The sequence below is a fragment of the Myodes glareolus genome, chromosome 4, assembly GCF_982192425.1.
Source record: "Myodes glareolus chromosome 4, mMyoGla1.1, whole genome shotgun sequence".
NCBI classification, from domain to species: Eukaryota; Metazoa; Chordata; class Mammalia; order Rodentia; family Cricetidae; genus Myodes; species Myodes glareolus.
The window spans coordinates 106,662,403-106,689,699 of NC_142029.1; the positions used below are offsets into that span (position 1 = coordinate 106,662,403).

The 27,297-nt window shown below is 37.3% G+C and overlaps 1 protein-coding gene across 1 annotated transcript in view; it reads right to left on the reverse strand.

The window, feature by feature from the left end:
• Positions 1–3,384: 3,384 nt before the first annotated feature.
• LOC125400377 (uncharacterized) overlaps positions 3,385–27,297 on the reverse strand; it is a 29,653-nt gene continuing 5,740 nt past the window's right edge. The window contains exons 2-4 of the mRNA XM_085689882.2: positions 9,778–9,904; positions 9,542–9,602; positions 3,385–8,180 (exon numbers count right to left, since the gene is read on the reverse strand). Of these exons, the coding sequence (XP_085546008.2) occupies positions 7,154–8,180; positions 9,542–9,602; positions 9,778–9,904 (1,215 nt within the window). The 3' untranslated portion in view covers positions 3,385–7,153. The remainder of the gene's footprint in view (positions 8,181–9,541; positions 9,603–9,777; positions 9,905–27,297) is intronic.

A 27,297-nucleotide genomic window follows, 5' to 3' on the forward strand; every position in this document is an offset into this window, starting at 1 on the left:
TAAGTCAAAATGATATGTATTGGAATTGTGAGGAAGAATAATGGGGAAGGTACAATAATGGAGTAAAACACACTGAACTCTGCTTCTGTAAACCACAAGTAGTTAGCCTCTGAGGTTAAAGCCTCAGAAGCTGTTTTGTGACTCATTCAGCTAAGAATCTAGTGGCTGGTATGGGCTTGGGAACTGGAAAAGTGTGATGATGGATGATGATTTTCTGATTTCAAAGAATCTTTATATTTCTTGTGAACTGCTTTGCCCATGTAATGAATAGCCTGTGAGAAGAATCAACTTCCTTGTGTAAAATTTAAAGCTTGGGGTAGAAAAAGAACCTGCCCTGCAGCTGATAGCCTGTCAACTTGCATCAGAACCCTGTGTTTGTGTGCTCACTTCACCTTTCAGATCCCAGATTCGAGACACATTCTCTGCTGAGGTTAATCCCAGCAATGCAGAGGCTGTTGTGATTAAAGTGTACATCACAACGGCCTGGTTAATTTTACTCTTTCTTTCTTTCTTTCTTTCTTTCCTTCTTTCTTTCTTTCTTCCTTCCTTCCTTTCTCTTTCTTTTCTCTTTTCTATTATGTCTGGCAACTCAGGAGAATCCAAAGCCTCTGGCCTCCCTACACAATTCAAAACAATTAAAATTAAGATAATTAACTTGGTATTAATAAAGTAAAAAGAAATGAATAAAAATCAAAGGGAACCTGGGCTGGGGATGGGATGAAGCTTCAGGTGTTGGATTGGAAAGCTGAGTTAGTTTAGGGCATCTAGAACTCTGAAGTGTGTATGTACACTGAGTACACTACAGAACACAGGACAAAGCAAGTTCTGGTGGTTGCTAGGACTTGGGGTGGCATGAGAAGAAGCGGGAATGCTCAATGCAAAGTGAGTTTTTTTCTTCCTCTCTTTTTTAATGAGTAAAATTTTATTAAAATATCTTTAAATGCCACTATATTTTTGGATCTTCAGGCAAGTTTTATTTATTAAAATATGATTGAAATGCCACTACATTAAATGTAATTAAAAAATAAAAAGTAAAAAAAATTAATTTTTTATTTTTGAGACAGAGTTTCTCCATAGTTTTTGGTGCCTGTCCTGGAACTAGCTCTTGTAGATCAGGCTGGACTCTGGGTACAAAACTCAGATCATCAGGATTAGCAGAAAGTGACCCTACCCACTTGCCCCCTCACCATTTACAGCACTTCCATGTCTTGAGGGCAAAGCTAGTACTGTTCACTGCTCAGGTAAAGTTCCCTGCTAAAGTCCAGGCACTGTTTAAGTATTCCATGCATTACAGTCAGTCCACACAATAACCTGATAGAGTTTCAATGGTATGATTGAGTTAAATGATCCATGTGTTATCAGAATGATGCCCTGTTCTCTGTGGTTCTCAAGTTGGATTCTAACCATCATTCCTAGATCTCTCCAAGATACTGAGAACTCCATCTTCTAACACTCAGGATACACATGTTGGGAGCACAAAAACCAGGAATGGTAAACACAGAGGGCTCTTCTCAAGAGCAAAGAACATATAACCTGAGTTTACACCCAGACTGGGCATGGAAGTGACTAATGGTCTGGTGATCTGCATTATCTGTAGATCCAGACCATACAAAGCTTTCACAAGCAGGACCAGACGTGGTTAAGAGTCTACATGACTTTTGCATTATTTCTATAACCAGGATCTTCCCAAAGTTCCTACACCATACCAGATCTCTCCCTAGGACCATAAGAGAATGCAGGTAAGTTTGGCAGTGGTGGCACATGCCTTTACTCCAAACACTTGGAAAGCAGAGGTGGATCTCTGAGTTTGAGCCCTGCCTGATCTACAGAGAAAGTTCCAGGACAGCCATGTCAACACAAAGAAACCCTGTCTCAACAAAACAAAACAAAAAGGGAATAAATGTGGCCTGTCTCTAGAACCAATCTTCTCGAAAGAAGTGACATGTACTTTGAGTTAAGTTTGGATATAATTATACCTCCTTGTGCAAGGGGATTGTATTACACAGGGAAATTTTCCACCAAATTGTACTGTGCTTGAATATGCTTACAGTAAACTGTTGTAAACTGCTGAGGGTCTGAATTCAAAAATTTGAACCAGTATCAGCTAAGTCATGTTGACCAGATTTCCTACTTACCTCTGGAATACCATTCCTCTGCCAGCCAGAGCATTTACAGAAACCCTCCCAGAACACATAGGGAAACAGAATGAATAAAACAGATCTTGAATATTTGGGGGGTCATGGACTTTCCAAAATATCTGAAGACTGGGGTCTCCTGCGTAGGAAGGAATATCTTTGTACAAACAAAACAATTTTGGATACAATATTAAAAGATGTTAACTGGTCTCAGAAATCAAAACATGGTATTTATCAGTGATATTTCCAGGTTAGGTCCTAATTTATGTAAAAGGAAACCAGTCTGAGTAAAACAAAGCAGGTTTAAATTAAATGAGTCAATAAAGTGAAGTAATAATGTTATTACAGTTAATAATTATGAAGGATTTTAAATCTGGGCATGATGACAAACACATGTGATCCCAGCACTTGGGAGGCTAAGGAAGGGTGAGAACCACAGCTTCTGGGCCAGGTAGACTGAAACAAAACTTACACCTCCACCCATTCGTTATATGTATTCTTAGCTATGTATTTATTCAGTTTTGATTAACCATGAACACTCAAGTTCAACAGTACCACCAGTTCTATTGTAGAGAGGAGACAGTCCTTTCGTTAGGCACCGAGAAGACAGACAAGTCACTACACTTGGTCACATTTTCTTCAGAAAGGACTTCTTCTGAATGGATGATTTCCTGGAAGTAGCTATATTTATTTCAGGGCACACTTGATCTCAACACTGCCTAGGTTTTTGTTCCTGATCATGAGGGAAGGCTGACTCTCTGCTGTATCTGATGCCTAACATTCTCTCAGATCTCTTTATCCAGAGAGGTTTTATGTCTAAATTTTCAGTAGTTGTAACTACCACATCTTAAGGGAATCCTAATCAATGCCTCAAATAATTTAGAATTGATAGTAAGATTTGCAAGAAGGTACTCCTCATGCTTCAGAATAGACATTAAAATATCATTACAAATTTTTATGTCTTAAGTTATCTCAGTGAAACTCTTTAATGCTAGGGATACAGCCCAGTGATAGTTTGTCTAGTATTTCAAGGCTTTGGGTCCAATCTCTAGCATCACACAAAATAAAACCCACATTCAAAATATCTAACAAAGAAATTTTTGTTCATTTATCTACACACTTTATATTCTTTCCAGTCAATGTTTGACCTATGCAAGTGTATTTAAATGGATTACTTGAAGTATAAAATGTTTCTTTGTTTTACTTAATAGGCATTCTACTTTTTATTAGCCAAATTTTCATACAGATGTATAAAACATGCTAAACTTTATTAAGTGTTCCATAAGACAAGTAAATTAAGTCAACAGTGACATACAAACTTGATGGAATATTATTTCCCATCACTTGAAGCAATAACTATTACCTTGTATTTTATTATCAGGAACAACTCTCCACAGTGATACACTCATTTATTTGATTCTGAAGGGAATGATGAAACTGTATTATATCTCAAATTCTTTAACGTCTTAGATTTAAGACTTGGTCAAGAATGCTCCCACGTTAATGCATTTAGTAGGAATTTTACAAGGAAGAAAACCCAATTTGTATACTTGAATGAAATTTGTTTTGCCCCTATTCAGGGCTCAGTCTATGAGAGGCAACAGAATGCTAATAAGATTGTAAGCATATTTACAAGACCCAACTTGCACAGCTTCTCTTCAGCCAGTCTACTCTTGCTGAAAGATGGTCTGTATTGCATCAGCAGGTGCTTTCTATGGCACAATTTGCCTGGTTAGCAACCCTGTCCCACACTGGTAGCATGTGAAGAACTGCCGCCAGCTTGAGCTATCTGAGGGATCATAAATAGTGCCAGCTAAAGATGATGTCATTCTGGCTACACTTACGCATCTCCTGTCCAGTGTGAACTCGTTAGTGTTTAATGAGGTCATTCTTGAGGATAAATGCCTTACCAGACTGACAACATTCATATGCTTTCTCTCCAGTATAAATTCTTCAATGAAAAGAACCAAATTACATTAGTACATTACCATTTGGGAAGCAGAAGCATATGGATCTCAAATTCAAGGCCAGCCTGGACTACAGAGCTAGTTCCAGGATAGCCAAGGCTAAATAAAGAAACCCTTTCTTGAAAAGCCAAAAGAATAGTTTGTTATCTGTGATGTACCCATGTATAATTCAGGAACACTGGAGACAAGGTGGACAAATCTCTCTGATGTCTAGAAGAGCCTAGACTATATAGCGAGTTCCAGGCCACCCAGAGTTTCATAGTGAGAGTATTCTTTAAAATAAAAGGGAAAAAATAGAAAACAGGAGCACTTTTTTTCATTGTGACTAATTTAGAACAGCGATGAAGATATAAGGCAATTAATTCATCCTTGGGGTCCTAATAGGTTTAGATAAAAAGTAAGACAAATGTACAACAAAGTAATATAACTAAGTCCTATGGTTAGATATTACCCATTTCTAATCCCTCCCCAACCTCAGCTCCTGTCTCTCCTCCAAGGAGGTTTCTTTAGTACAGATAGTCTTATCAGCAGCCAGTCTTTTCCCAGAATAAAAATTATCAAGGAAATAAGAATTTCAAGGTATCCACTATTTCATGAGTTGTTAGCCAAAGGGAGCTATATAAAAGTGTCATAGAATATCCTTATTCATGCCAAGAGGCAGGTACCAGAGATTGATGGGTTGGAGACAGAGAATCCTTAAAGTCCCAGTGGGGGCCACAACATGGGGGATGTAGGGTACTGTCACTGACAAACTACATGAATTGACAAAAGAATACAAGACCTAGATGTATCCACGAGTTGAGTGGATAGAATATAGTTCATACCAACTGGTCCTCATGTACATCTCAAGAACTGCTCTCGGGCATTTGAACTTCAGGATTTCACAGCCAAACCTAACAATTTTTCAAATTCCACAACTTTTGTAAATGCCTGAATGTCTTAACTTTAGAGTGACTTAAGTTCAAGTCTCAGGCTCTCCTCACAACCTGCATGTCATCAAGAGTGATCACCATTCAGGGCACTGGCATTGCAGGCATCAGGGAAACAGAATATGAAACCATTCAAACACGTCAGACTTCATGCCTGCAAGTTACTTTTCTTTCCTTACACGAGGTAGAAATTTAATCAGAGGTACACCTGACATGTGAGACTATGGGCTCCAATTGGAGGTTATTGACCTTACTGGAGATAAACTCACTCTTGTAACTCTGGTTAAATAGTCAACCATCTTTAAAAGACTTTCATTGTCAGTTTCTCTAAGGATCATTCACTGTACTTTCCCCACATTTTGTGGAGATTTTGGCTTGGAAAAATCTTTACGGACCAAATCAAAGTTAATTTTTGATTCTATCCATCTTCTTTGTCATCAAGGTCTAGGTAAAGATGCACTTAGATCTGCTAAACACACCTTACTGCTATTAATGACATGTTCATGGGGCTGCATAGAAAGGTCAACACTTAAAACACTGGCTGTTCACCCACAGGGCCTGACTTTTGATTCCCAGCACCCAAAAGATAGCTCACAACTGCCAGTTCCTCCAGTCACACGGAATCAGACAGCATCTTCTGGTCACTACTGGTTCCTGGCATGCCATTGGTATACTCACTGGCAAAACTTATACACTTATATTAAATTTCAATCTTTTCTAAGGAAATAGATACATGAAGAAAACCCTTTTTAAAACTATATAATCATATACACATTTGTCTGTCCAACGTTTGCATATCTGATTCCCTACGAGGCCAGAAGATTGCACCAGATCTCCAGGACCAGAAAGCAAAGGAGTTGGTCTGAAGAATCAGATATTGGTGCCAGGAATTAAACTTTGGTATCCAAGAGGAGCAGCACTACTGAGCAAACTCTCCAGCTCATAATAATGCTGAAGGTGAAAATGAGCTACTATTCCTTCTGTCTTGTATCACTTGAAGGTGAGGAAAGTCCCCTCTTGATGGTTGTCAAATAATTCAATCAATTTCTATACCTCTCCACATTGCTTCTCAGTTTCACTGTTAACACTGTTCTCTTGATGTAACATAACAAAAGCTTTTTTTGAAACTAGTCAGAGTCCAGACAGATTATGGTAGGAAAAGTTCCACAATTTGAGATAATATTGTATTTTTTTGGAATTTTTGACACAAGGTATGTCCACAAAGCCATGGCTGCAATGGAATTCACTATGGGCACCAAGATAGCCACAGACTCAGAGATGGGCCCAACACAATCCTGCAAGTGCTGGGATTTTAGTGATGCACCACTAAGTCCAGGCGAGGTATCTGTTTTTAAATGACCTATGATTTAATCAGAGACTAAAAGGATCAAGTATGATTTAAAAGGGAACATCATTGTTCTGATGAACAATAATATTGCTTGAAATTCTATAATTGAAATATATAACCATTTAAAATGTACACAATAATTGAGTTATTTTCTTTGCTTTATTAATTTTATGCATGTTTAACTGTGTTTGTGTGTAAACACCTGAGCCGTGTGTATGTACCACTGAGAGGACAACTCACAGATGTCTATTTTTTTCTTCCCCTATGTGAGTTTAATGACCACAAAATAAACTTCACTAAATGGAAGTGTCACACATGGAGTACACTTTAGTATCTACATCAAATGTTTCAATATAGAAACTACAACGCAGTGATCTGAACCGTTAGTCTTCAGCGAACACAGTCAGTAATTTACTTCCATCAAGGCTATGATGAAAACAGAATAAAACACTTGTTTTTCTTGTAGCTGAAGACAACTGTGATGTCTAAACTCTTTACAAAATCATTTTCAGGAAAATAGTTTTCTTCAGTGTGAATTTATCCCTATTTCCTAACTTTGGATTGAAACAAATAAGCTTTAAAATATTTAGAGCAGTAAAAAAATGTCTGGGCAGTAAAGAAATGTTCACTTCCAGGACCAAGGTCTGATTTCTGATAAGTTCCTGTAATTTCTGCTATAAAATCCTATGATTTAATATATCAGAAACAAGCATGCACATTCACATACCCATACAAAGAACACTGATACCGCATAATCACAATCAAAACAACTCTTTAAACATTTTCAGTCATGAAAGTTTTTCTCTTGTAAGAATTCATTTCTGTACTACACTGATTACTTTCATAGGGTTTCTCTCCAGTATGGCTTCTTTCTTGCTTTCGGAGAGTTTTGGAACGCGAATAGGCTTTACCACACTGATTACATTCATAGGGTTTCTCTCCAGTATGGCTTCTTTCATGTTTTTGGAGATTACTGGAACGTAAATAGGCTTTACCACACTGATTACATTCATAGGGTTTCTCTCCAGTATGGCTTCTTTCATGCTTTCGGAGAATACTGGAACGTGAATAGGCTTTACCACACTGATTACATTCATAGGGTTTCTCTCCAGTATGGCTTCTTTCATGAATTTGAAGATCACTGTGCCATGTGTAGGCTTTACCACACTGATTACATTCATAGGGTTTCTCTGCAGAATGGATTTTTTTGTGCTTTCGTAGAGAACTGGACCATGAAAATGCTTTACCACACTGATTACATTCATAGGGTTTCTCTCCAGTATGGGTTCTTTTGTGATTTTGGAAACTATTGGGATCTGCAAAGGCTTTACCACACTGATTACATTCATAGGGTTTCTCTCCAGTATGGCTTCTTTCATGACTTTGTAGATGATAGTGCTGTGCAAAGGCTTTATCACACTGTTTACATTCATAGGGTTTCTCCCCAGTATGGGTTCTTTTATGTTTTTGGAAACTACTGGAATATGCAAAGGCTTTACCACACTGATTACATTTGTAGGGTTTCTCTCCAGTATGTGTTTTTTCATGTGTTTGGAGATTCTTGTGACATACAAAGGCTTTATCACACTGATTACATTTGTAGGGTTTCTCTCCAGTATGTGTTTTTTCATGTGTTTGGAGATTCTTGTGACATACAAAGGCTTTACCACACTGATTACATTCATAGGGTTTCTCTCCAGTATGGGTTCTTTCATGACTTTGTAGATTATAGTGCTGGGCAAAGGCTTTACGAGACTCATTTTTTTCATGGGGCTTCAATCTAGTATGTATTTTTTCATGCCTGTGAAAATGACACGCAAAGGCTTTAATAAATTGATAATATACAGAAGTTTTCTCTCTAGTTTGACTTTTTCATGCCTACATTGATAATGGTACATGTGAAAGCATTACTACATTTAATACATTGTTGAATATTTTTATCTGTATAAATTAATTTTGCAATTTAGTCCTATTTTTTGTTTGTTTGGATGCCAACTTTATAGACCTGGATGGAGTGGGGAGGACTTTGGACTTCCCAAGGGGCAGGGAACCCTGACTGCTCTTAAGACTAGAGAGGGAGAAGGAGGGGGGAGGGGAAGGAAAAAGGGAGGCAGGGAGGAGGTAGAAATTTTTAATAAATTAATAAATAAGTAAATAAAAAAAGAATTATATGTTAAGGTTTTATCACTATGTTTACAATCTTGTTTTTCCCCTTTATTAAGGCTTGATTTTCATCTTTGAGGGTAACTAATAACAGCCTTTATTACCTAGTTCACATTTACAGAAACTTTTTTTCTGTATGAGAATTTTCATGTACTTGAAGAGAACTGAAAAAGCTCAGAGCTTTACCACTCTTATTGCATTCATAACATTTCCTACACTATGAGTGATACTTCATTTGTTAAGGGAACTAAGACAAACATAAGTTTTTACACAGTCATAGTACTCATGGTGCTTTTCTGAAATGTGAGCTTATTGATATATTAACAATGAGACTAGAAAACCAATTTCTTGTATATTTGTACATCAGATTCAACAAGTATATTCAACATGGAGACTGTTACATATTTCTATTTGCTCTGAGAGAGGTATGTTATATTTTTTCACATCCCTATGCTCATGTGGCTTGTATCCAGAGGAACATATGATATACTTAGTAAAGGAAGATTAATAAATATAAAGCTTCCACATTGAGTTCACAGTTTGACTTTCTGTCCTCATAGACTTGTGGTATCTGGATTAAGGACTCTTCCACAACAGTTGCCACATGATTTGTGACTCTAACTGCCTCCTAACTAAACTTAACACAGTCACATGTATATGGGTTAAACTGTCCATTCTATGGACTATCAGTGTAATACAGAGGTTTACAGATATACTTATCACCTTTTCAACATGTTTATCTTTTATAATAAGAAATAAATGGATTGACAATATTACAGTATAGCTCTTATTATGTTATGATTCAAATGGCAATACAGGTTAAGACATTGTTTCCTTGACTTCTTTCTTAAAAGAATGACTTGCAAATGCAGCTCACCTATCTGAAATTAAGGTAAATGATTTTGGGAGAATTTAATAATCATAAATGCATGTTATTTACATTGTTGCTTTGGTTAAAACATATAGGTACATTTGTATCAGCTTATACATGAAAATTACCTTTGATGACTTCTAGAACTTTGACAATGTTCTTCAATATTATGGCCTTCCCTAATGTATCCTAAAATATAGTGGCAAAAAAGATATATTAGAAATTGTAAAATATTTAGTGACCATTTGAAGCAATGCCTGATTTCTTTAATGATTTTTCTTTCTCAATCATATTACAAAAGAGCATCATTAACCAAAGAATAGTTGTCCCCTTATTTGACACATGAAAGATAATTCAGTTTTACCTATAGCAGTGAGGTTTCTGTAGTTCTCCACCATCACATCTCTGTAGAGACTCTTCTGGGAAGGATTCAGCAAAGCCCATTCTTCCCAAGTGAAGTTGACATGCACGTCATCATAGGTCACTGCATTCTAAAATATTCCATACATGTGTACAACAGAAAGCATGAATTGACAACACTATAAATATATACTTCTTTGACAATACAGTCATATAATTCCGGTCCTCTCCATGCTTATTCCACAACATAGACTTCATAATTTAATCAACAAGTCACTTTAGAAGCAAATTGAATAGGAGGTTCACTTCTGTCATTTCTGAGTCCTTTGAATGTGATATCACCTTGCAAGAGAAATGCCTACTAACCAACAATGAAAGATAAAGATACATAAACAGATCAACAGTTCAGTGTACAGACAAGAGAAATTGTATGAATGATTAATTTCTGACTACAAAAAAGAATAATAAGATGAAAAAGCTGCATGCATTGAATCATGCCTCTAATCCTTGTACTCACAAGGTCGTGGCATAAATATCTATCTGCCTCTGAGTTGAATATCAGCTTAGTCCACACAATCACTTCTAGGGCAGCCAGAAATATATGTCAATTACCTGTTTCATATGAAAAATTCAATCAAAAATGAAAGTTAGAAATAACTCATAGGTTTTTGCTGAAATTTTCCACAAACCTTTATGCATTCACTTCAACTCTTTATTCATCTACCAGAAACCTGATGTGCCATAATTTAAACTGTAACATAAATAAGATTTTACTAAAAGGCACTGGGTGTTTAAAGTTACAAATGGACAAATGAAAACATTAGCAATTAATATGCTGATCACAAATAATCAACTCAGATCAGGAAAGATGACTCAACAGAAAAGAGTCCTTTTGGTGTTGCATACAGGTGGGCTCAATGAATTACAAGGAATCATAACTATGCTTTATTCCATGTTCAATGTTTCTAATATCATCTTTTGATCAACGTAAGCAAGTGGTACTAACAAGGTGCATATCCATGCATACAGGTAAAATACGCTTTTTAAAATAAAAATTCAAAACGAACCAAAGAGGCAGGAAGAAGGTTATGCACCTGCAATCCAATGACTCAGAAGGCACAGGCAAGATTAATGTCATGAATACATGCCATCCTGGGAATCATAATGATCGATACCCTCTGTCAAATTTAAAATTCAAGATATGGGTGAAGCTCAGTACAAAACCATCATACAATATAAAAACAAAAAAGCCTTGAATGCTGGCCCACCTTTAATCCCAGCACTTGGGAGTCAGAGTCAGAGGTTCTCTGAGTTTGAAGTCAGCCTGGCATATAGAATTACTGTCAAGACAGTTAGGGCTACAGAGACAAACCTTGTCTTCAAAATAAACAAACAAAAACATAAACAGTAGGCTACCAAACCACCTTAGCACCAAATAGCAGTTAATTCTACTCAATCTTATTTAATTTGGTGATAGTTTATGATGGTAGGAAATTTATAAGAGAAAGCTGACTTATTAGTTTCAACCACAACACAGTAGGCACAAAGAACAGGAAATGGGTTAAGGCTATAGAAACTTGTATTGTGGGATTCCCTTCTGTATGCTGTGATTCTCATTGGTTAGTATTAAAGAAACTGCTTTGGGCCTAAAGCAGAGATATAGGACAACTCTTAGGTGGGTTGGAAAAACTAAACTTAATGCTGGGAGGAAGAGGGCAGAGTCAGAGAGAAGTCATATAGCCCTGCTGTAGACAGGCACTGAGAAATTTACCTCATAAGCCACAGCCACATTGCAATACACAGACTAATAGAAATTGATTAAATTAATATGTAAGATTAGCCAATAAAAATCTAGAGCTAGTGAGTTAAGCAGTCATTTAATTAATACAGTTTCTGCATGACTATTTTAAGGCTGAGCAGCTGGAAACTAACAAGCAGCTTCCCACAACAAACTGGTGCCCACATGGCCAACTAAAATCCACTTAAACTCTTAGAGAACTTGGAAAGGAATTCTAGAGACTGAAAAATGAAGTTTAGGCACATTTCTTTTCCCAAATGGGCTTTGCTTACTGGTGACATGCTTTGGCACCTTTCAGAGAGGTTTTTCTCATTTAGAGGTAGCAGAAAAAAGCTGCAGCATTTTAAAATGCCGGCTATCTGGACTGTGCTGCCAGCGTGAACTCTGACTCTTTCAGGAGGACCAGTTATGGGGTCTGTGAGAAGATTGCTAAAGGCAAGTTAGACCTCGTGTATGCCTGTAAATGGGGCAATGGACATGGCTCTTGGAGGCAGCAAATGTGCCTCTGCCATGTTGGACTGTATGAAGCAAGCAGGCAGGCCATATTTGTTCTACCAACGGCACAGCATAAGTTCATAAGAAGTGCTTAGCATTATAAGAAAAACACTCCTGAACAGGAAAAAATTACAGATACATAATAGGGCAGATTCATACAAAAAAAGACCTCTAAATGAGACATAGTGTGTTTAGAAACCGTACATAGAACTGGGAGAGAAAAGAAAAATAATATAGAGAGTTATAAAAACAAGAAAATGGTTTATAAAAAATGAATTCTTTAAAGAGACAGAGTACAGACAATCATAAATTAAAGGAGTAAAGACAATAAAATAAATATTCAAAAGTAATAGAATGAAAACAAATAAGCAAAGTAAAGATGGACTATATACAGAGTGTCTGGATTATGTATATTATTATGTGTTCTTTGAATTTTTTGACTGTAAAGAAGATAAGTAACCAACATATATACTTTAAAAATATTATATCTTCAGAATTTGGGTCTAAAAATGTGTTGCTATGGAAAAGAGGTTCTTCTTCTGTTTCCACAGAGCATGAGAACCTGTGGAATCCTTCCAGACTAATATGGCTTGAAAATCAAGACCATCCAAAAGGTAAGTATGAATGCTCAAAAAATTACTTCACAAAATAAAAAGCAGGAAGCAGTTTGGAGAGAACTGTACCCATATTCCCAAATACTGTACATAAATGTTAGCTTACATTTAAAGGCAGATATGCTATAGAGATTAACATAAGTAAGAATCTTGGTTTAAAACAACCTAGGTGCCCCTGAATAGAAGAATGGTTAATAAAGGTGTGGAACATATACACATTAGAGTTCTACTCAGCGGTAAAAAACAATGACATCTTGAATTTTGCATGCAAATGGATGGAAATAGAAAACGCTTTACTGAGTGAGGTAAGCCAGACCCAAAAAGAGGAATATGGTATGTATTCACTCATATGTGGATTCTAACCATAATTAAAGGTCTTTGAGCCTATTATTTGAGATCCTAGAGAAGCTAAATAAGAAGGTGAACCTGTTGAAAATCATGTAGCTATCAGCCTGGAGATTGGAAATAGACAAGAGTCCCAGATAACCTCGGGTGCATGGGGGGTGGGGGGGTGAGAGGGTTGTTGGAAGGGGAGAGGATTAGAGAGAAGGGAGTAGGGGAGGAATGGGGAAAGCTCGGTGAACTGGGATGGGGGGAGGGAGGAAGGATTGATATGGGATCAGGGAAGAATATATTTCAACTAGGGGAGTCATTTTAGGGTTTACAGGAGACTTGATTATAAATGGGATCCCAGGTCCAAGGAGAGATCCCCAGATTGTTCTCTGGACAGAAGAGAGGGTGCCTGAAACGGCCTAGGCCCATAACCATACTGATGAATATTTTGCTTATCACCATAGAACCTTCATCTGGCGATGGATGGAGATAGAGACAGAGACCCACATCGGAACACTGGACTTAACTCCCTAGGTCCAAACGAGAAGCAGAAGGAAAGAGAACGTGAGCAAAGAAGGCAAGATCAGAGAGAACCTTCATCCGACGATGGATGGCGATACAGACGGAGATCCACATTGGAGCACCGGACTGAGCCCCCCAAGGTCCAAATGAGGAGCAGAAGGAGGAAGAAAATGAAAAAGGAAATAAGGACTGCAAGGGATGCAATCACCCACTGATACAAGGGGACTGATCTAATGAGAGTTTACCAAGGCCAGTTGGACTGGGACTGAACGAGGACGCAATCCAACCAGATTCTCTGAATGTGGCCGGATTCTCTGAATGTGGTTGGCCCGGAGTCTTTCTGAAAAGCCATTAACAATGGCACTGGGACTTGTTTCCTCTGCATATACTGGATTTTGTGGATCTAGTCCGTCTGGACACTCACCTTCCTGGACCTGGAGGGAGGGGGGAGGAACTTGAACTTCCCACAGGGCAGGAAACCCTGACTGCTCTTAGGGATGGAGAGGGAGGAGGAGAGGGAGTGGGGGGAGTGGGAGGGTGTTGGGAGGAGGGGCGGAAATGGAAACTTTTATAATTTAATAAAATTACTAAAAAAAAAAAGAAATGAAAAAAAAGAATCTTGGTTTATTGATGCAAATTTAAGGTCAATTGTGTGAATTTTTGCTCTAGATTAAGGTATTGTATTTGTGCAGGTCATTTAAAAATGTAATGTATAATTAAAATGTAGGTAAATACAGAGTCATCTATAATAGTAATACTCAAGTTTGTACTCATGTTAGTTAGATTTTCTAGATGTACAGAGTTGTATTTCAGTTAGATAGCGATTCATGGAATCTTTCAGAGACTTTCAGAATATGGCATTTAAAAAATTTTAAGAGCATAAGACTTTTCATGACAATGAAACATATCTGCTCCTGGTGACACCAATCTACTTTGAGAGGATGATGGATATTGACGAGGCTCCTTATGGAGTTTGTAAGCCATTTGGGCAAGAAGCTGCTCTTGCCTGGACTGTTTGATGAACTGGACATGCAGGACCCACAGAAAAATGACTGCCAAGCTTGCCTAAAGGTGAGATGATTCTTTGGGGTTCCTGCTTCATGAAAGAGTCTGCCAGACATTCTACAGGACACAGAAGACAGCAACTGATGAACTTTTCCATTGCAAGGCAGAACAGGTCTTCAAATTTCCTGTTTCATGGAAAAGTTTGCTAGATACTATGGGCCTGTGGGCTGATGACTGGATGCCCCAACAATACAGAAGAACTTTGGGTGACTGTCTGGGCAACAAGATGTCTGTCATTTCTAGAGTTCTGGAAGTTGCTTACAATATTGTAACATGAGGGGGCCAGCTTGTTGGGCTATCTATCCCGCCCAGTACCCCACAACCAGCATATCCCAAATAGAATCAATCACACAGAGATCTCTATAAGTTATAAAACTGATTGACCCATTAGGTCAGGCTACTTATTAGTTCTTATAACTTATGTTACCCCATTATCCTTATCTACGTTAGCACATGGCTCCGTACCTTTTCCAGCTGGGCAGCTTACATGCTGCCTCTTCGGTGGTCTGCACAGGAGTGGCAGAGGACACTTCTGCTTCCCAGAATTCTCCTGTTCTCATTGCATCACCTCTACATCCTGTCTGGTTTTCCCGCCTATATTCCCTGCCTGGCCAATCAGCGTTTTATTAAAATACATGATTGACAGACTACAGAAAACTCTCCCACACCACAATATACTTTCTGTTTACTTAGGTAATATTGTATCCTTCTGGAGTCTTTGATGGACTTGAAGAATTTATACTTATAGTTTTCTTTAGTTATGATAAAAGATAAAGTAGATACAAATATTGTAACTTTAATTCTTGCATGACACCTGTTTTATTATTTGTAATTTTACTATGTTAAAATTGAAATGTTCCTTTCCATTTAAACAGAAAATGGAAGGTGATGTGTGATTTCCCTCTGTATACTGTGATTATCATTGCTTAATAAACAAACTGCTTTGGGCCTATAGCAGAGGTATAGGGCAGAACTTAGGTGGGAGAAAACTAAACTGAATGCTGGGAAAAAGAATGCGGAGTCAGAGAGAAGTTATGTAGCCCCGCCAGAGACAGATGCTGGGAACTTAACCCAGTAAGTCACAGCCATGCAGTGATACATAGATTTATAGAAATGGGTTAAATTAAAATGTAAGAGCTAGTCAATAAGAAGCTAGAGCTAATGAGACAAGTCATGATTTAATTAATACAGTTTCTGTGTGATTATTTTGGGAATGAGCAGCTGGGAACAAACAAGCATCCCTATTTACTATATCATTTCACATCCCGATGAGAAATTTCATCCAGAAAGGCTCCTGCTACTAATGGTTTGACAAGCAATCAAATGAAAGTAACCAAGAAGAGGCACATGTTAAAATACATCTTCCTATCTGGGAGGTTTTTCATTCAATCAATTACATTCTGACCTGGGTCACCATGGTCATCCATGGAGATAATTAATTTAGTCACTTCAATGATACTCATAGCCTGCATTAGACCCTACACTGTTCAAATGTTCAAGGTCTCTTCTGATGCGCAAGACAATCACTTGACAGTGATTTATTGACAGAAGTTTCTGTCCTGCCTGGTCCCATAGTCATTCAGTCCCAAACAAACACACACAGAGGTCTACATTAATTATAAACTGGTTGGCCTTAAATTAGCTCAGGCTTCTTATTGACTAATTCTTACAACTTAGATTGTACATAATTCTTGTCTGTGTTAGCCACATGGCATGTTACCTTTTATCAGTGAGGCATTCTCTTCTTGTTTTCTCTGTGTCTAGGTGACAACTGCAGACTGAGTCTTTCCTCTTGCCAGAATTCTCCTATTCTGGTCACCCCACCTATCATTCCTGCCTGGTTACGGGTCAATAAGCATTTTAATATACCAATACAATTGACAAATCTTTACAAGGTACAAGACCATTGTCCCACAGCAAGTAACATCTTGCAAAAATCAGAAAACAAGTTACATCTTTCCAACATACAATGGTACAGAATACCATTCACACTCCAAAATAGAGAAATGGAGACATACTGAGGGAAGATTGAACCAAGGTAAGACTGCAGCATAGTAGGACAAACATCAAATCCTGTAGCTCTGTCTCAGATGCACAGAGCTTCAGTTTCAAAGGGTTTAGATGGTCCTATCCCTGCATCTTCTCATTCATCTCTCTCTTTGGTTACTCCACTCCCTATATTCAGTTAGTTCTCCATAGAAGATGTCTTTTAATTTAGGGATCTCAATATTTCGTGATACCAAAATGCACCTAGGATGTATCAAAATACAACTCTTGCTGTTGTGGAATATTATTGTAAAATGTGTTATATTTACTTATGTTGTGAAACAGTTGTTTCAAAGATGCAAATATGTATTGCATTCTTTTATGTTGCATTTCTTTAATTCTGTGAAGCTGTGTTACTAGGCTGGTCTAAAATACCTGTATGGCCTAATGAACAGTCAATAGCTTGGTAGGAAAGATTGACTCCAAATTTTCTGAAAACTGTATATTGATTTCCACATTGGCTGGACAAGTTTGCACTTGTAACAGAAATGGATCCGCTTGCTACTTGTCCTTGCTAGCATTGGCTGTCACTTGTATTATCAATCTTAACAAGTCTAACAGGTATAAGATGAATTTTTGATATTAATTTCCCCGGCGACTAAGGATGTTGAACATGTCTTCAAGTGTTACTCAGACACTTCAGATTCTTTTATTGAGAATTCCGTCTAGAAGTATTCCCCATTAATTAGATTATTTGGCTTGGCTTTGTCTAGTTTCTTGAATTCTTTAATATCCTTGGGAGGAAACCCAGAATCACACAGAGAAATATGGTATTTATTCATTTATAGATGGATATTAGCAGTTAAATAAGTATAATCACAGTAATCACAGACAATCACAGTACAATCCATAGACAGAGAGGCTAAGTAACAAGAGCAGCTCTAGGGGAGATGCTTGGATCTCCCTGGTAAGCAGAAATAGAATAGATTTTGTGGGTGTACTGGAGACAGGTGGGGATGGAAAGAAGAAGGATGAGGTGAGCAAGGAAGGGACAGAAGGGGAGAAGACACGGAGAGGTGACTGGATAGGGGAGCTTTTAACAGGGGATGTGGAAACAGTGTAGTGAAAACTTTCTGGAACCTACAAATGTGACCTTAGTGAGGACTCCTAGTAATCAAGAGTATGGAGGCTGAACTAGCCATCTTCTGTAACCACATAAAGCTCCCAGTGGGACTGGGACACCAAGCCAACTGCAAAACATTCAACCCACACTTTTACTGCCTGCAAGATATGCTGGGGCACTGGTGGCTTAGAGCTTTCTTAGTGGCCAATAAATGACTGGTCTAACTTGAAGCCCATGCTGTGAGAGGAAGCCCATAACTGACACTGCCTAGATGGCAAGGAACTAGAACTCAAATGGTTAAGAGAACCAGGGTAGAACCAAATACAGCTGACCAGAAAATATATCAATAAAATGATTCTTAACTATTTCCTGCTATAATCATAGGTTGGTACTTGGCCTACTTGTTATTAAAGAGGCTTCTTCCAGGGGCTGATGGAATACCATGCAGAGATCCCAATCCAAACATTAGCTTGAGCTCTAGGAATCTTATAGAAGGAAGGTATGAGTATTGTAGCATTCAGTGGTTGAAGAAATCAGGAGAACATGGCCCACACACAAGCAACTAAGTAGGGCATATAGTGGCTCAAAGAAACTGATGTAGCAATCACAGAGTCTTCATGACTGCATACATGCTATGGTTGTTTAGTTTGGGATATTTGTGAATCTCCTAACTGTAGGGGTCATGGTGTCTCTGACTCTTTTGTCTGTTCTTAGGATCCTTTTTCTTCTATTGCATTGCCTTGTCTAGCCTTGAAAGAAGAGTTGGTGCCTGGTCTTATTGCACCTTGGTATGATTTATTGGGTCATATACCTGGAAGGTCAGCTCGTTTTTGAAGGGAAAAGAAAGCAGTGAAGCTGTGAGAATAGGGATTTGGTGGGGGAGGGACTGGAATGAGTAGAGGAAGGGGAGAATTCAATCAGTATATATACTATGAAAGAAGTGTAAATACAAATAAAATAAAACTGCATTTAGTCTAAGTTCAAAGATCCTTATAATCTGTAGCAGCCCAAACATTGCAAATGTCCAAAGTCTCTTCTGACACTTAAGACAATCTCCTGACTGTCACATGCTGTAAAATTAATAAATATTTACCCATATAATGGCACAAGACATATTCCCATTTATAAAAAATGGGAATGACTGTGTTACAGTTCCCAACTTAGGCATACTCATGTCTATGTCACACCAGTCAGAAGAACAGATAGGCAGACCACAAGCCCATAAAATTTCTATACTCCCTACGTTCCCAGACACAATCCTTCAGCAACCCTACAGCTGCTACCCCCAAAACCATGTATTCACCCCCATAACAGATGCATAGCCTATGCTCAAGTGCAGGCCATATCAGCCAAAAAACCAGGTAGGAAAACTGAGGCAAAGACTCTCTGCTGGACCAGAGAGCTATGCCAGTCACCAGAAATTCACAGAGGTTTGTCTGTGCACCTCCTCCATTCTTTTAATAATCCCATGACACTATCCCTGATCCCACTCCCCCCCTCTTCTGTGTTGTAGCCTAAAACCTGAGTGGAGACCACACACTATCTGCAAGATGTCTATGTAGGCCACCTTCCAACTGTCCTTCCTCATTCTCTCTGACCCCCTCAACACTATCCCCAAGTTCCCTACCCTCTCCAAAACATGAGCAGACACTCCCTCCTGGAGCAAAGGCCATACCATCTGTAAGATTTCCAGTCCTAACTTGGGATCAGAGCCCCTGTTCAAGCCATATAAAGCAGAAAACTAGAGAGCAAAGAGAAACCAAGAAACAAAACACCCATGCAACAAAGACAAACTGAGAAATAGGTACCTACACCCACAAATACATCAAACACAGATACCTAGACACCAGCATAATACCACAATCAACAACAGCCAAAGCAGTAAGTCACTACCAGATTCCAGCTATCCTACTATTGCAAGCCCTAAATATTCCAACCCAGTTGAAGCACAATTAAAACCAACTTTATAAAGATAACAGAAGTCCTTAAAGATGAAGTAAATGAATCCCTTAAAGAAAGCACAGAAAGGATAAATGAGGTATTGGAGAAATTAATAAATCCCTTTAAGAAAGCCAAAACATAAACAAAGAAACAGTTGACATAAATGAATGAATCTTTTCAAGACCTTAAAATGGAAATAGTAGCAATTAAAAAATGTGAAATGAAGGAATTATAAAAATGAAAATCTAAATAATCAAATAAAACCTATAGAGGCATGCTTCACCAAAGGAATGCAAAACAATGAACAGAGAATTTCAGACTTTAAAAGCATGATCAAAGAAAAAGATATATTGATCAAAGAAAATGCAAAACCAAAAATTTCCTGAAGCCTAACATCCAGAAAATCTGAAACACTAGCAAAAGACCAATCCTAAGAATAATAGGAAACGGAGAAGAAACTCACCCCAAAGGCACAGAAAGAAATTTCAAAAAAACTCATAGAGAAAATCTTTCCTAACTAAAATGACACAGGAGAACGCCGTCTAAAGAATCAACTAAGTAGGGCTCATAGGAGCTCACAGAACTAATATAGCAATCATGGAGCCCGCATGAGTTTGCACCAGGTCCTCTGCATGTTATCATTGGGTAGCATGGTGTTTTTGTGCAACTCCTAACAGTGGGAGTAGGGGATGTCTCTTATTCTTCTACCTGCTCTTGGAACCCTTTGTCTTCTACTGGGTTGACTTATCCAGTCTTTGATATGTGCCTATCATATCAATTTTCTATGTATGGCTTTATTGATATCTCTGGGATATTTGTTCTATTCTGAAGGGAAATGAAGATTGAGTGGATCCGCTGGAGAAGGGAGAAGTGGAGAGGACTGAAAGGAATGGAGGGAGGGGAAACTGCAATTGGGATAGATTATAAGAAAAGTGAAGTGTGATGTCCTTCTGTAAAAACGTTGCTTTTATTGCTTAATGAATAAAGCTGCTTTGTCCTATGGCAAGGCAGAATATAGCCAGGCTGGAAGAGATATACAGAGACAGTAGGCAGAGTCTAAGAGATGCCATGAGCTGCTAAAGCAGAAACACCCCAGAAGCTTATCAACAGGCTACAGCCTCATGGTAATAGAGATTAATAGACATGGATTAAGATGAAAGAGCTAGTTAAAAGAAGCCTGAACTAATAGGCCAAACAGTGCTGTAATTAAAATAGTTTCCCTGTGATTATTCAAGTCTGTGTGCCTGGGAAAAAAATAAGCAGTCTCTGTTTACAAGAAGAATAAATTTAGAAAAAAAAGAGAGAACTGTGGACACAGTGAGGGAAGACTGGTTCACTGTAACACTAAACCTCAGTAGGGCAAACAAACCCTTTAGCTCTGCATCAGACAGGTGGAAATTCATTTTTAAAGAGCTTAGATAATATGATCCATGAAAAATTATATATGTATATATAGGTAAGTATGTATGTATGCATGTGTGTGTGTGTATAAGAGATATATATCTCCTTTGCTACTTCTACTTCCTGTATGTAGTTCTCCATGACAGATATCTCATAGCTTGGGTGTCTTGATATCCTATCATCTAAAAATACAGCTCTGTCTTCATCTTCGCAGCTTCATGCAATGAACTATCACAGTCTCCTTACTGGGTTTCTGACTGCCGAACATGGATGGATGCAGCAGTGCTAAATTGAAACTAAAGAGGAAGAATCTATGACCTATAAGTTTTGCTTCTTTAAGCAAAAAAAAAAAAAAAAAAAAAAATACAACATGGGTCACTCCAACAATTTGGCTTCTAAGTTGTTATAGATGCTACCATGCTTGGATCAGAGTTCCAGCAACATCTGCATGAAGTAGCTTCTTCAGATTAGGACTCAAGTTGCCTATTCCTTTGAGAAATTGATGACTTAGATAGATGGAATCTTACCCTAAGTTACCTTCCTAGAGTTCAAATGATAAGAAGGACCTTCTATTTAATGGTTCTAAACTCCTTGAAATTTTCTCCCTCTTTCACCACAGGACAACCATTTGAATCTTCCTAGTGTTGTTTTTCTCCACAAAACGGACATTTCATTTCTTTCTACACCACTTTTTATCCTGCTGTAGACCTAAATAAATCATCAGTAATAAACACCCAACAGAATCAATACTTTGCATAAGAATCCACCCATTTACTTTTAAATTTTGCCTTATTCATTTTCTCAGTGAATGGAAAAAAAGTTGAGTGATTTGGGAACAGAATATTTTACAAAAGATAATTGATAAATTTTTCATGAAGTCTATTTCCCACTGAAATACTATGAACTCAAGCTCCACTGTGTGCATTACATTTAACACCCCCATATTCCTAGTCCTACAAGAATAGCTAATTAATCTCTGTGTACAGTTTTCTATGGCTTTTGCCATCTAAAGTCCTAATATCATCCACATTTCTCCAAAGACAGCATTCCCACATTCTACCCAGGAACAAAATCATTTTTGGTTTACAACATTTTGATCTAATTTTCTCATTTCTGGCTGTGATTAAATTCTCTAAATGAAAGCAAATGAGGTAATACACAGGTTTGTTTCACTGATATTTCCAGATCACAACCCACAATTGTGGAAGCTTAGGATAGAACCTCGAGTTAGAAACTGAAGGCAAGAGACACAGGGAAAATGCTTACTGGATTTTTCTCTTGTTTACTCACTCTCTCAAGTTCAACTAGCTTTCGTATCCCTCTCAGTCCCATTTCCTTAGGGTACTAAACCATCAGTGGAAGAGAAAAGTCTTCCCACATCAATCATCAACACAAACATAATAAGCAGCAATTATGACATTGGCAACCCCTCAATTGATGTTCTCTCAGATGTCTCTAATCTACATCATGTTGACAGCTTAAGCTAATTAAGGTAGAGATAATAATAAATAAGTAGGTCTTTTCAAACACAAAATCAATATACTAAACATATCAAACATGAAGAACTGGAAAACACAGATAGGTCAAGAAAGGAGGAAAAGTAAGCCTCTAAGATCAAGAAGAGAAAACTAAAACTGTCTCTCTCCAAAAACTTCCTAAACAAAGAAATGCTCAGGGACCTCATAATATAGTAGATTTTGTGAAAAAGGATGAAGATACATCATTTTCAAGAGAAATAACAATAAATTTAAATGATAATTAATAAAATCAACAATATAGATAGTATCATAGGCAAAGCAAGACAGGCCGACAAATACATTACATGGTTCCTTAAACAAGAATGACAAGATAGTAACCAAAATTAAATAAGAAGAAATCACTGGCCAGCAGTCATCCTGTGCACTCTTGTTCTCTCCTTTGCTGATAATAGAAAATGGACTGGGTGAGGAAAGCTGTTCCACCAAAATTGGAGAAATTTGCATAAAATTTTCTGATGTTTTAACTTATAAAAAAGTTTGATTACTAAAAGGATCTCATTCTCTTATAAAAAGAAAATTATATTCATTTAGATCACTTAGGCACAAACTTATTTCCTATGACTGAAGATTGCCTGCAAGTCTGCTTCATAGGGAGGAAATATAAACTTTTTCAAACCAAATGCAACATAATAAATGTTTTTAAAAAACCAGTGTATGATTTGTATTATATACCTAAAGCAACTTGTTTTGCTCAAATTGTTTTATGAGTCACAAGGATTTTTGAAAAGAAGTTTATCCCCACAGTTTGTATATGTTTATGTGCGAGAAAGAATGTCTTCCATGCGTATACAGGTGACATATAAGGAAAGAGGGTGTCAGATCCCCTGAATCTGGAGAAGCAGGTGGCTCTGAACCTCCAAGCTTGAATATTGGAATATGAACAGGCCTAATAATTTCAAGTCACTGAAAAACTCTTAAAATATAGATTGGCATGAACTGAACAACACTTTAGCTATGTCATTCCAGTTATCTATGCTGGAAAAAAAGCTTCTACAAACTTACAAAGCTACTATGAAAATCAAAATAGCAGTTCCTCAGAAAGTTGGGAATAGATATACCCCAGGATGCTGCTGTACCAGTCTTGAGTATATACCCACAGATGATCCATCCTATAATTAGATTTTCTACTCTTTGGCTCTTTTGGAAGCCCACGACCCAGCTCCCAAATAAATCACATGGAGTACTATTCTTCCTATGAATGCCCTGAATTAGCTTGGTTCTTGTCAGCTTTTCTTAATTTAAATTATTCTATCTACCTTTTGCCTTTGTGCTTTTATCTCTAATCTCTGTACGTTTCTTTACTTCTTACTTTGTGGCTAACTGTGAAGCTGGGTGACTGATCTCCGACATTTTCCTCTTTCTCTTCATGGTCCTAAATCCTTCTCTCTTTCTCCTTTTATTCATTTTCTCTGCCTGGCATAAAAATCAATCCCACTCTTGCCTAGCTAAGACCAATCAGGTGTTTAAGGCAAGCAAAGGAACACCGCTTCACAGAATTAAAAAATGCAACATAAAGGGATGAAACATACTCTTGCATCATTAAACAAACATTCCACACCATAAATGGATGTAACACATCTTCAGTTAATGTTCCACAACATTTCCCCTTTTGTCTAAATAAAAAATGAAAGGTTATTACTTTTAACTTTCTCCACAGCTGCCTTTTCCTTTTCATTAGCATTAAAAAATTAAAGTTAATAAACTACTGTGCAATTTATATCTAGGGGTCTTGATTACTCCTTTCTGTTTATTAAGCATATCTTTTAGGGAGTCAGATGAAACATTAATTAATCTTTATCAATGAAAATTGGGAGTCTGATTCTGTTAACCACTGGACTGCTATCTGAAACTACCTAGTACTGTTTTTCTTTACAAAACACACTTTTCTGATGTGCGATGTTCCTGTGAATGCTGCAAATCTGTGTTGCTTTTATTGGTTGATGAATAAAGCTATTTTAGCCTATGAAAGGGCAGAATATAGCTAGCTAGGAAATTCAAACAGATACAGGGAGAAAGAAGGTGAAGTTGAGACTCCAAGAGCTGCAGGAGGAACATAATGTGAGGTAACAAGTCATGAATCAGGGAGCAAAGCAGATATATACAAAATATTGATAATTTAATTGTAAGAGTTAGCTAGTAATAGTCTGAGTCATTGGTCAAATATTTATAATTAATATAAGCCTCTGAATGGTTATTTGGAAGCTGACAGATGGGAGGGAAACTTGCAGCTACACTTGTCATCTCTTTCTTCTTGTTTTTCACTCTAGACCTGAATGAGTCATCAGTAATAAACATCCAATTGAAGCAGTATTTTGTATTGGCAATCAGTTTATTCCTTTGTAATTCTGCCTATGCACTTTTTCAGGACATGGAGAGGATAAGAAAAATTAGGACAAAAATATCACACAAATGATCTAGGATCAAATGGTTTAGCTTCAAGGATATTGTGGAATTCCCCTCTGTAAGCTGTGAATGTTTTATTCCCATTGGTTAATACAAAAAACTACTTTGGGCCTATGGCAGCACAGAATAGAACAAGGTGGGAATTCCAAGCAGAAATAGAAGAGAAAGAAAGGCAGAGTCAGGGAGACGCCATGTAGCCACTGAAGGAGACAGATGCTGGATGGAACCTTACTGGCAGGCCACAGCCATGTGGCAATACACAGATTAATAAAAATGGGTTAATTTAAGATGTGAAAACTACTTAATAAGCCTAGGCTATTAGATATGCAGTCTTATAATTAATACAATTTCAGTATAATTACTACAAGTCTGGTCTGTTGGGAAATGAACAAGCAATCTCTCTCTATACCAACCAGGATATAATGAAGTTTACAAGCTATACAGCATACACAAGATTAATGTCTAAGTTCAATTTTCCTGTTAAGCCTTCATGATTCCTTGACTACTAAGGGATCAGACAAAGAAGCACAAATCAGTCTGAATGCTTACTGCCTGAGGGAATGCAACAGTCTGTCAGGAACTGGGAGGTATATTGTGACCCAGAAACCATGGACTTTAACCTGAAAAACCTATGGTACAGGTCTCTCAAGCCAGTTAGGTCACGGGCCAACTCCATGGTTCCCTAAAGAGCCTACTGCCCACTAAAATCTTATGTCCTTGACCTCCACTGTCTGTCATTACTCTCAACATTCCCATTTTCTTGGTTCTACAAGAACAGTTGATTATGCTCTTTGTCCAGTTTTCTGATATCTTGAGCATTCTTCTCAGAGTCAACATTCCCAGGTCTTTTGCAGCAACAAAATCCTCTTTGAGTTCCATTTTTGTTCTGACTTTCTTCTCTATTGCTATTATTAAATTATGCTATCAAAAGCAACTCAGGTAATGAACATGTTTATTTGGCTGTTAACCCGATTTCACAATTCCTCCTTATGACAGCTAAGGATAGATATTCAAGTTAATAACTAAAGGCAAAATATGTGGAACCATTGTTTTCTGGTTTTCCCTCTTACTTAGGAGGTAATATACAAGAAGTTTTTTTTAACATGATTAGTACATTGCTTTTGGATCTTTAAGCAGCAAAAACACAAACATGAACATATAAATACCAGGAAAGGGAAAGAGGCAAACATCTAAGATAAGAAAGCGAAAACTAAACCTGTCTCTCCACAGAAACTTCCCAAACCAACAAAAACTCAAAGAACTCATAACATGAGAAACCTGAAAACAAAATTGAGGAAATCATTATTTTCCAGAAAATGAGCAATATACTTAACTAACAATTAATAAAATCAAAAACATAGAAGGGTAGAACTGACAAACAACACAAAGACACATTATGGTCCTTTAATTAAAAACTACAAAATTCTAACCAAAATCAAACTCTACAAAATCACTGATCAGCACTCATCCTATACACTTCAGTTCTTTATCTTTTACCAATAATAGATAATGGCCAGGTGAGGAGGGTTGTTCCACCAAAATTGGAGAGATTCACTTGAAACCTTCTCATGTCTTAACTTTGTAGAAAATAATTTTGACTACTAAAACACTTCATTGTCTTATAATAAAGAAAAGAATGTCTGTTAGAATCACTTAGACACTATTTTGCTGCTGATTTATGATTGCCTGTACATCTGCAATCAGAGTGAGGAAATGAAAACATTTTTTAAAAAAATGTAAGATAACAGATTTTTAAAGAATCAGTGCACACCTAAAATAACTTGTTTTACTCTACTGCTTTATAAGTCACAAGTACTTTTGAAAACAAGTTTATTGCTATTTATTGCATATGTTTGTGCAAGAGTGAGAATGTCTTCCATATGTATACAAATAACATGAAAAAGAGGGGTTCAGATGCCCTGGATCTGAAATGATAGACTTAGCCTCACAATTTACGTGTAGGTATCTGAACTCAGGTCACCTCCAAAATGAATATGTGCTGAGCCACCTATCAATATCCATAATACTGTTTATCTAATAAACCAAAAGCTTCTCACAGGTTAACAACAAGAGCAAAAAACCAAAAAAAAATAAAGAATAAATAATCTTTGGAAACATGATGCATCAATATTAAGGTGATGTGCATGTTAAATTTGCACCATAAATGAATATAGTATAATGACAAATCCCAACAATTTATAACAGGAAAGCTGATTACAAGGCTACATTCATATTGGAAGCAAAAAGAGTAATCAATGTGATTATGAAAAAATAGTACACAGACTGACGTAATACGACTTCTTTC